This window comes from Ammodytes marinus (assembly GCF_949987685.1).
Source record: "Ammodytes marinus genome assembly, chromosome: 2".
NCBI classification, from domain to species: Eukaryota; Metazoa; Chordata; class Actinopteri; order Uranoscopiformes; family Ammodytidae; genus Ammodytes; species Ammodytes marinus.
Window position 1 is genome coordinate 10,084,429 of NC_137231.1, and position 10,413 is coordinate 10,094,841.

The 10,413-nt window shown below is 41.9% G+C and overlaps 1 protein-coding gene across 1 annotated transcript; it reads left to right on the top strand.

Moving 5' to 3' along the window:
* Positions 1–5,161: 5,161 nt before the first annotated feature.
* On the top strand, positions 5,162–9,816 carry ggt1a (gamma-glutamyltransferase 1a; the record flags this gene model as incomplete). Its single annotated transcript, XM_080037677.1, has 12 exons — positions 5,162–5,340; positions 5,444–5,574; positions 5,657–5,746; positions 5,895–6,087; positions 6,501–6,661; positions 6,823–6,972; positions 7,421–7,557; positions 7,791–7,978; positions 8,106–8,233; positions 8,672–8,784; positions 8,897–9,010; positions 9,670–9,816. Exons 1-12 carry the CDS (start codon positions 5,168–5,170, stop codon positions 9,814–9,816), a joined length of 1,725 nt encoding a protein of 574 aa, XP_079893803.1. The 5' UTR covers positions 5,162–5,167.
* Positions 9,817–10,413: the final 597 nt, after the last annotated feature.

Sequence of the window (10,413 nt, forward strand, 5' to 3'; positions counted from 1 at the left end):
ACGTGGAGCGTCCGACCAATCCCAGCTTCTCTGCTGCACGCTACGCATCTCTCCTCCCAGGCTCCAAATGTGTGCAGCCACAAGGGAGAATAAAAGAATAGAGGGTGTCACTGTTTTTTTTTTTTTTTTTTTTTTTTTATATTTAGGCAACCATGTGACCAATGCACAGTCTGATAAATGATGTGGAAGTCCTCCCAATGACATTTAGGAAATCAGTTTGTTTGGGGTGGGAGTGTCTTGAATGGTATTAACAAATACATCCTTCACATGTAGCCTACTGAAATGTTTTGCCTTTGGCCCCATTCAAAAATGAATTTGTCTTATGGTAATGTTGTTACTTGGCAATTGCATGAGCTGTCAAACTGTGTTTGCATAATGTCACAGCACTGAATCATTGTCATTCACTAAATAAATCCCATGTCCCAGTTGTCATTCAGTCATATTAATCAGTGTCTTGGTCCAGGGACCCAGGGTTGCATCATGCTGCACAAAGGACAGCTCACAGCTCCCTACATTACTGCACCTTAGAAAATGCGTGAAAATAGTGTGTGACCTGAAAATATGCTGCAAAACTTGTGATAATCAACACCTCCTTGCTTTACACACTAATGTTGTGAAAACCTCAGGAAAAGCTGTTAATGGTATAACCATAAGCTTATGCAAGCAGTATCAGGCCCAGTCAATCACACCCCCTCAGAAGAGGTTTTATACATCAGTAGAATGTATAGAACCTCCCCAGGGACACTGCATCCTCAAGAAATATTAGCAAATTGGTGCTTGGGAACAGAGGCCAAACTCATAAACATGTGAATATTGGTCTGGATGACGGTTCATACCTTGCTTCTCCATTCAGTGGCCAAGCAGCTGGAACCCCAAAGCCTCATAGATAGCTTGTCCTACTTTTCTGAGATTCAGAGGCAAACATCTTCAAACCTCTTGGTTCTTACCTAATGACTCCACTGGAGCCAGGGCAGGTTGGGAACCATACAGTTTTAAATACAGTATCCTATAGCAAAGTACAAGAGAACATAATCTGCTTGATGCAAAGACCAGGCAGGTGGAGATGGCATCTACCACTATCACAATCCTCTTCTCTGTTTTTAGAAATTTGCTCAACTACATACACCAAAAACGGCCATCCAAGCCCCAGAGCTAGACAAAGCCTTCCTTGTGAAGTTATAGGTTAGAATAAACTGGCTACATTGGCAAACTGGCGCCTGATGCAGTTGCATGCTTGGAAGGAGTGGGAGGACAAGCTGTCTCACTTGCAAAGCATAACTCTTCTAAAGTTCTATACCAACCCTGAATCTGAATCTTCCACCAGCTGACATAAAGTCCATCTATTTGTGATGCCTCAGAGCATGCATACAAGAATAGAGATTCCAAAGGATGAGGTTGGAGTGGCACTCTTCACTGCACGGTCAAGAGTGGCTCCAAAGATGCAACAATCCATCAGATATCTGAAGCTTTGCGCTGGTTTGACCTGAGCTTGGGCAGCAAAACTGCTCAACACTGATCTAACACTCAACATCAAAGGGATCTTCATCTCCAAACCTTGAGGCTACACAAAGTCTAATATCAGTGAAGCTGATCCTATTACCACAAACTCATTGCTATTTGTACAAATTTCGATGCATCTGTCCCACATGTGTCGTATCCTAAACTGTAGCCTCAGGACAGATATTGCTGGGGTCATAGTCATCTCCTTACTGACCATTTTTGGTAAAACCTCCAGTTCTACCTTTACAGTCTTCAGACCTGACATAAGCTGTACAGGCAAGGGAGAGGTTGTCTTGATCATGGACCCTAAGTCTACAGTTGCTGGTAGGAAAGGTCATCAACATCTCCCCCAGCAAATTGAGATTTGCTGAGGTCAAGATTCCCAGCTGAAATAAAGGATCTCTCTAGTGGTGTATATGTTTATGTCTGTAATGTCTTTTGTACATTACAGATTTATAAACCTCTATTCCAAATGTCATCTTGTGTGAAGTGCAAGTGAGTGAGATGCAACTTTGTAGCTGAGCTGTGTTTGCCCCCAAGCACTTCCGCTTCACAGTAATAGCACTTACAGTTGACTGGAGCGGATGTACTTTGGCAGAAATCTCACAAACTGACTTGTGGCAAAAAATATTTATTCCTCTTATGTACCTGTTAGAAATGGGTCTCGCTAAAACATCTGATTCAATAATTAGTATGGTGTCCTGAATCTTTGCCATATAGCAAGGGTGTCCACTGAAACTTGGCCATATAGTGGCTAGTTTTAATCTTTTAGCTCAGTTCGTGGTAGCTAAACTAATGGAGCTCATATCATGTTTTGCTCACTGAATGGCTACATATCAACAGCTCACTGTATCACTGTGAGTCGTTTGTTTTCAGTGTAACTCTGTGGCATTGTAGTTAATTTTGGTCTGTGTTGGTTTGTAATCCTACTATGACATTAGTGTGGAACAGTCACATCGTAGGTTTGCTTGTTGCATGCATAACATGTAGCTAGGCAGATAGGGGCGCCACCGGTAACAATTTTATCTGTCAGTGGAGGTGGATTTTTTTTGTTATTCAGTTATTAATGATTGCTTGTCATGTTCATTTTTAAACCACTCATTCATCAGACAGTTGGGCAGAAAGAATGCTGCGTAGGTGGTAGAAATAAAAGTATTTTAAAGGTCACATATTATGCTGAATGCACTTTTTAAATGTGTTCTAACATATCCATGGGTCCACGGTGTGCCTAGAGACTGCCAAAATATTTTAAAAAATAACAATATCTCCTTTTCTCACTCTCCCCCTTTCTGAAACCCCCACCCCTCCCCTCCAATATACTCCAGTCAGAATTCTCCTCGTTTCTGACCTCAAAAACTGGAAAGCCAGAAGCTTCCACTGTGCAGCCCACACCCCTATTTCTTATTGGTCCATGGCCCTGACAGACAGAGGGCGAGGCGTATCTGGCTTTGCTTCCGGACAGGGGGCGGGGGGAGCTCAAAGATTGTATATTTACGAGGGGAGCTGCAGCTCTTTTTAAAAAATAGGCCATTGTGAGATTAGCTGAACATCAGCATAGTACAATAAATTATCTGAAAGTTTTTTTCAGCAAACAATTAAAGAAAAACTAAGACCATATAATATGGTGTATAATAGAACCGAAAAGTGTATAATATGGGAGCTTTAATTGAAAATATCTGTGTAGTCCTGATCGCCTGCAGTGATTCACCATCACAGGGAAGCTTCGCCTACCTAATAAAACACAATTGTCTGTCACAAGAAATAGGCTGAGTTTACAACTTTTAGTTGCATCACACACATCAGTCTATCTGCAGAAACCTATCATCAAAGGACTGCAGCCAGTTCTAAAAAAAACACATGACATCACTTGCTTTTTCATTGTGGTCATCTCTGCTGTAAGTATTTCTGCAGGCTGCGTTTCACCCGTCACTGAGGTTCAACAGCAGTGTGTGATTTGATTTGCTGCTGAGTATATAGGCAGAGACAAGCCTTCCCCTTCATTGTGTGAAAGCAATTGGACGGAAACCTGGTGGACAAAAGTGTATCCCTCCAAGAAAAGTCAAAATGAAACCTATAAGCCTCTAGCTATGGGATTAAATATGAATAAGATCCAGCTGATATTTCATAAAACAACCCCCTTCCAGTGACAGTGACAGCAAAGTGGGCTACAGGGTGAAAGACAGCTTTTGTGATCGGCAACAAACAAATATGTAATCTTGCTCTTCCCCTGTAAATCAGCTCTGTCCATTAAATAAACTCCCCTCCTTGGGGCGACTCTGAACCTGGGAGATCCAAAACAGGATAGCAGTGATTAGATTTATACACAATCATAGCAGGAGCAGCCTACAGGCTGCTTTGACAGTGCTTTATCAGTGTGGCCCAGAAAAACAAATGCATGCTGGATTAGCTAAGGTACCAAAGAAGGGTATTTTCTGTTGAGAAGTCCCTGTCACTGATCCTGCAGCTCGGACCAGTGCAGCTGTGTAAGGCTCAGGCATCTCAATCGGTCTGGGGATGCCTGCAGAATAAGCCAAATAGACTGTGACACGGCTACTGAGCATGGCAACGCTGCCGGCTCAGCCAATCAAGCAGAGCCCGGAGTCAGGGGCCGGGTGCTGTCTGCATCTGTAAACAGTTCACTCTCTCCTTCACACTGACACAAGCATGTAAGAATAATATCAGAGTGAAATGCAATGTTATACAGGGCTTTAAAACATACACACTCTGAAAGTAAGGAAAGTTCAGCCATTGCTTGAAAATGTGACCTTGAAAAATGATGGATTGAAACCATAACAAATTTGGATTTCTGTTAATTAATTAATGTTTATTTTTTCAGAATGTCAGACCACATTACTATAATAATAATAATAATAATAATAATAATAATAACTTTATTACTCAAATATACAGGAATTACAGAGGAAAGCTTTGATGACCTTTGCCCTCCCTCCACAGTCTTCCTCTATGTACCTCTCTATTTATGTGTCTATTTCTCTCCTGCACCTTTCATTAAAGCTATAGTGAGTAACTTCTGTTGCCCCCATGAGGAATTCTAACTAATTACAACAACACTTTCGGCAAATCTACATGAGGTAAACCTTCGGTGAGCACACATGGATTTTATAGATTTTTCTGTACATTCAGGTGTATTCTTCGCAGTACAATCAACAACTGAAACATTTTGTGGGTGCTTCTAGGGATTTTTCTGATTTCCTGCACCAGTGTCTGGGGTAGAAAACAGTTTGTAAACGCTGCCATACTGAGAAATAAAGAGAGCATTTTGGGGAGCTGATAGGATGCTAAATCAACTTTGTGTCAACTTGTTTGGCGATGGCTTGAATGTTAGCTAAATTAATTTACATGAAAAAGTTACACACTTTAACAAGTAAAAATGTAGCACATGCTTATTATCCTGGAACCGCTGCTCGGTCACACCTACAAACCAAAGACAGGCATCATCGTCCACCACAAATGACTGAAGCTGGTTATACAGCAGCAGTAATAACACCTTGTCATTACTGCTGCTGACACACATTGTATTGTTATTCATGAAAAGGTTTGGCTACCACTCTGAAAGTAAAAGTTGATGTGCAGAGGACAAGACCCTTGTTCCTGATGTAAAGTACCTCTCTAACTGTGAGGTGTATTGATTGTCCCGGGCAGGAAAATGGTTGGGAAGTCCCTGATTGCTGGTCTGGTGGTCCTTCTGGTGGCCACAGTGAGCCTGTTCCTGGGGCTGTTTATGGGCTTGGGGAAGAAAAATACACCTGCCCCAACGGACTACTTCTACTCTAAGGCTGCTGTGGCTGCTGATGCTGGAACATGCTCAGAAGTGGGGCGGTAAGTAGAAGATACTGATCATTTGGTTTTTCAAATGCATCTTACACAGTGGTGTGGCGTGCTCTGTTCCTGTATGTGCCAACTTTTATTCCTGTGTTTTAAGGGACATTCTGAAGAAAAACGGTTCAGCCGTGGATGCTTCCATCGCTGCTTTGCTATGTGTCGGTCTTTTGAACGCTCACAGCATGGGCATCGGAGGAGGCCTCTTCTTCGTCATCTATAATGCCTCCACAGGTGAGGGCGTTTGATTATTTACAACTTCTCAAGATCCGAGCAAAATGCCATCATCTATCTTTCCTCATTTTCTGCTTGACAGGGAGGGTGGAAACTATTGATGCGAGGGAGACTGCACCAATGAACGCCTCTGAAGACATGTTTGGCAACAACACTAAGCTCTCTCGTACAGGTACTAGCCACGAGCTGTTGGAGTATTTCCCAGGCACAGGGTGGATAGAGATTCAATCAATGCAGACCTGACTGTATGGTCTAACAGTGGAGAGAAAGAAAAAGCTTGTCAAAATGAATATAGTTGTACTGCTGTTTCTACATGACAGGTGGATTGTCCATAGCCATTCCCGGGGAGATCCGCGGTTACGAGATGGCACACAAGAGGCATGGCTGGCTGCCATGGAAAGACCTGTTTGAGCCCAGCATTGCCTTGGCTCGAGATGGTTTTCCAATAGGAAAAGCTTTGGCTCATGCCATCTTCAAGAGCAGAGATTCCATTCAAAGAGACCCCAACATGTGGTGAGGATTAAGAATCAAAGACTAAGTTGAGAGGCAGCAACGGGATCTTTCTTTCTAAGTTGAGGACTTGTATATGGTGCAATCATCCGTCTAATAATCCGTGCTGACAACTTAAAAAGGAATTGTCTGCTGATTTGTGAAATGTAATTTTTTGTAGCCGAGGCTTGGATGAGAAGATTGATACCATTCTTATGTCAATAAATTATATACATATGGAGCTCCAATCAGGAAATGGTTAGCTTAGCTTAGACACAACACTGGAAACAGTATCACATACACAAACACAACCACTGGGGGCGCCAACGCCATAGATTTTCTAATTGTTCCGTAGTGGATTACATTTTTTCTACATTTAAAACACTTTTACAGTGTAACTGATGTAATCCTTTTTCTTTCTTGTCTTTCTCTTCCAGTGAAGTGTTTTGTGACTCTCAAAGAAACATTCTGAAGGAAAATGACATTATTAGATTTCCAAGGCTGGCCGAAACGTACCAGAGAATAGCAGAAGAGGGTCCTGATGTGTTCTATAACGGATCAATGGCACAGAGCATTGTCGAGGACATCCAGGCGGCAGGTCTTGTGTTATTTTCTCCTTTCTTTAGTGATATTAGAATTAGTCGATTGTGAATACGCTTCGAACCAGACCACACAGTACAGACCAATTAATTGCAATCATTAATTTGAGTTATAATTCCTCATTTTAAATTCACTGCGACACTTCTGTGCTTGTTCCAGGCGGCATTATCAACCTGGATGATTTATTGGAGTACCAGGCTGTGCTGAATGAGAGCCCTTTGAGGCTGGAGGTTGGGGAATACACTATGCATGTCCCAGACGCCCCCTCCAGTGGCCCTGTGCTGGCACTCATACTCAACATAGTGGAAGGTGAGTGACTGGGCCAAGTGCTTGTGCAACAATGCATACAAAAGGATGTCAGGTTTTCCCCAGGTCGTCCCCGGAATTTTTTCTACGCCTGCCTGTTTTGGAAGCAGAAAACAGAGCTGAGACCCAGTCCTGCTTGCCAAGTTGAATTCACCATCGGCACACAATCTGTTCAGGCAGTGAATGTTTGGTCCTGCATCAAATAAGAAGTGGCATCGTTAATTTCAAATAAGATATGATTTAATGTGTTTTTATGAATCTGGAGGAAGACTGCCCTGGTTTTATACTCCTGGAAGGGTTAATGTTATTTGAATTGAGATTTTATTGTTTAATGAGCTGCCGCTGGTTGAACTGGGCGTTTAGCACAGTGATGGAGAAGACTAATTAGGCCAAGGAAATGTGATTGTTCATTTACTCCAGATATGCATTTTTCTGTGGCTATTTTTTGCAGGGTACAACTTCACAGACACAAGTGTCTCTACAGCAGAGAAAAAGACTCTGACGTACCATCGCATCGTAGAGGCTTTTCGTTTTGCTTATGCCAAGAGGAGCAGACTCGGGGACCCACGTTATCTCAATATTACTGATGTAAGCCTTCATGATATGTATAATATCTATCAGCTTGCTTCTTTGCAGGTCTATAGAGGCATTTTGGGTTTAAAATGATGCCTACTCAAGGGCAGCGTGTTCATCTAACACGCTGTCATTTTTCTGTATAATGACATCGTGCTCTGCTGCTGTTGTTTACCATTTATGATTTTCTGTCAGGACAAACTGTACGGAACGTCTGCTCTGTGACCGACTTGTTTTGCTCTCCTTAGCTCATTCAAAACATGACCTCAGACTACTTTGCTGATGGCATAAGGAGTAAAATTACAGATGACACCACCCATCCAGACAACTACTACGAACCGGACTATTTTGTCCCCGACAACCACGGAACGGCTCACCTGTCGGTCATAGCCGAGGACGGGAGTGCTGTGGCGGCCACCAGCACCATTAATTTATAGTAAGAGAAGTCACAAGTCTTTCCATCAGAATAAAACATAAGCATTTCCTCAACCTGCCTGTTTTGCTGGTTATTATCTGTGACTCTGTGTTAATCGCTTGTTAACGAGCCGTTTTATTTCCCCCAGCTTTGGTTCCAAAGTTATGTCTCGATCTACTGGAATCATTTTCAACGATGAAATGGATGACTTCAGCTCCCCTCACATGACCAACGGGTTTGGAATCCCTCCTTCACCAAACAATTTCATTCAACCAGGTGGGGCTGGATGACTTGTCAAACCTGTATTGCTGCTAGTTTAAGACTTTGGGACCCTGTCTTTGTTGATGGATAGTAGGGTTTTGCTAAATTAAACCCATTGTTTCCAAAATCACTACCACGTTTCTCTACAAAAGGTAATGCAGAGGTTATGGTTTCAGCAGCCTTTCAGTTGTTCCTGCATTTGCCATTGTCAGGAACTGATATAGTTCACAAACAGCATCCTCTGCCTCCATTTTAAACCAATAAGTTCATTTTCAACCACACACGGTCTCTCCGTGCTGATATAATTGGTTTGTTTACAGTCATTTTAAAAAGGTGTCAAATGAATGCAGATGTTTTTTTAGCTTTTAAAATGCTGCACAAGGGCCCTTACAGGTAAAATATAAACATGTATCCATTCAGCAGTCATAGCTACATACTGCTTATCTCTTACAGGAAAGAGACCACTTTCTTCCATGTGTCCTACTATCATCTTTGACAAAGAAAACAGAGTAAAAATGGTTGTCGGCGCGTCTGGGGGAACAAAAATCACCACAGCCACTGCCTTAGTAAGTCTGATTCATTGCATGCATCATGCATCTCCATCCATGTGTTGTTCCTGCAGACACACAGTGAGCGATTTGAAACATGACACCTTTCCTATTTGTATGTCTAACACAGGTCATCCTGAACTCCTTGTTCTTCAATTATGATCTAAAGAAAGCCGTAACAGAGCCACGGGTTCACAATCAGCTAAATCCAAATATGACAGTCGTGGAGCAGGGCTTTGAAAAGGTGAGTCGCACACGGAGACTTATGAGGCAAAACAACAGCTGGAATATATGAAATATATTGCTGAACAGCTTCACATGTTGCGGATTGAAGAGGCATTAATCATTACATACTCATTTGACTACAGAATTCCTTATCGTAGCCCACAGGCAACCATTCATTTCAACGTGTGTCAATATGAAAATCAACTTGCTAGGAAGTAAAACTTGGCATAACAACACATTCAGTAGGTAGGCTACTTATTTGCCTTTAATCTCTGAGATCGCATGTATAAATGATTAATGATAATAAAAAACTTTTAAAACCAAACCCAACCCCCCTTTTACAGTTTCTATGCACATGCTGAGGAAAACAAAAGGTCTATTTTACGGTGGAGCTAGGACTTGTCTTCTGGGCACATATGTATCATATTAGTTATGCTGCTTGAATGGCTAAAATAATTGAAATATTACCCATTTTAAACCAAAATTAAGATTCATGCAAGATGATTGTCACAGACTTGTGGAATACAATTAGAAAACTATTAGCCCAATGCATATGGGCTAATGGCTACAATAACAGAAATATGTTCCTTTAATTGTCTTTTACCTTATTGCCCCTGACAACTCTAACATGCCTTTATTTTGGTGTCTGTGTGTGTGTGATGATAATACCAATGGCAGAGTGTCCTGGAGGGTCTGGTGCAGAAGAACCACGTCACACAGCTGCTTGGGACTCCAGACTCAGTGGTTCAAGCTGTGGTGCGGCAGGGAGATCGTCTGTGTGCCGAGTCTGACCCCAGGAAAGGAGGCTACCCAGCAGGATACTGAGCTTGACGTCAGCTCCCTCTCTGCGGCTCAGTCTGGACAGTCTCCACAGACACTTTCAGAAAAGCCACAATACAAAAAGGTGTCTGCACTGACGCCTACAGCAGTGTTTAAGCTACGGAGACACAGCCACCGCTCCCTTCTATGAGACAAATGTCTTTTACTCAAACGTGGAAAATGACTTTGTTTCCAAAACCCATTTTTTACATTTTTACTAAAACTCAATTAATCAGCTTTTACTTATTGTTTTGGCATCCTTTTTGAGTTCTGAAGTAAAATGAGAGGTTTGACTCCTGTCTCATCCCCACTGGACACTTGTTAGAAGGGTGACGTTTTGGGGAAGCCTAAAACAAATCTGCTTTACATAATAAACCTATTTTATGCACATTATTTAATATAATAAAATCATTCAAATAAGTACCAACAATTAGGCAAATGATAGGAAATGTTCTAAGGTTTCATCAATGTTATAGGTAAGAATCTGAGTGGTTGTAGGTTGTCTATGTAGTTTTTTTTTTACTATTTCTTTTATCATGTAAGGAAGAAAAACTATTGACAATTTGTCTCCAAAGGGGCGGTTCGTTTTCATGTTAAACTGGT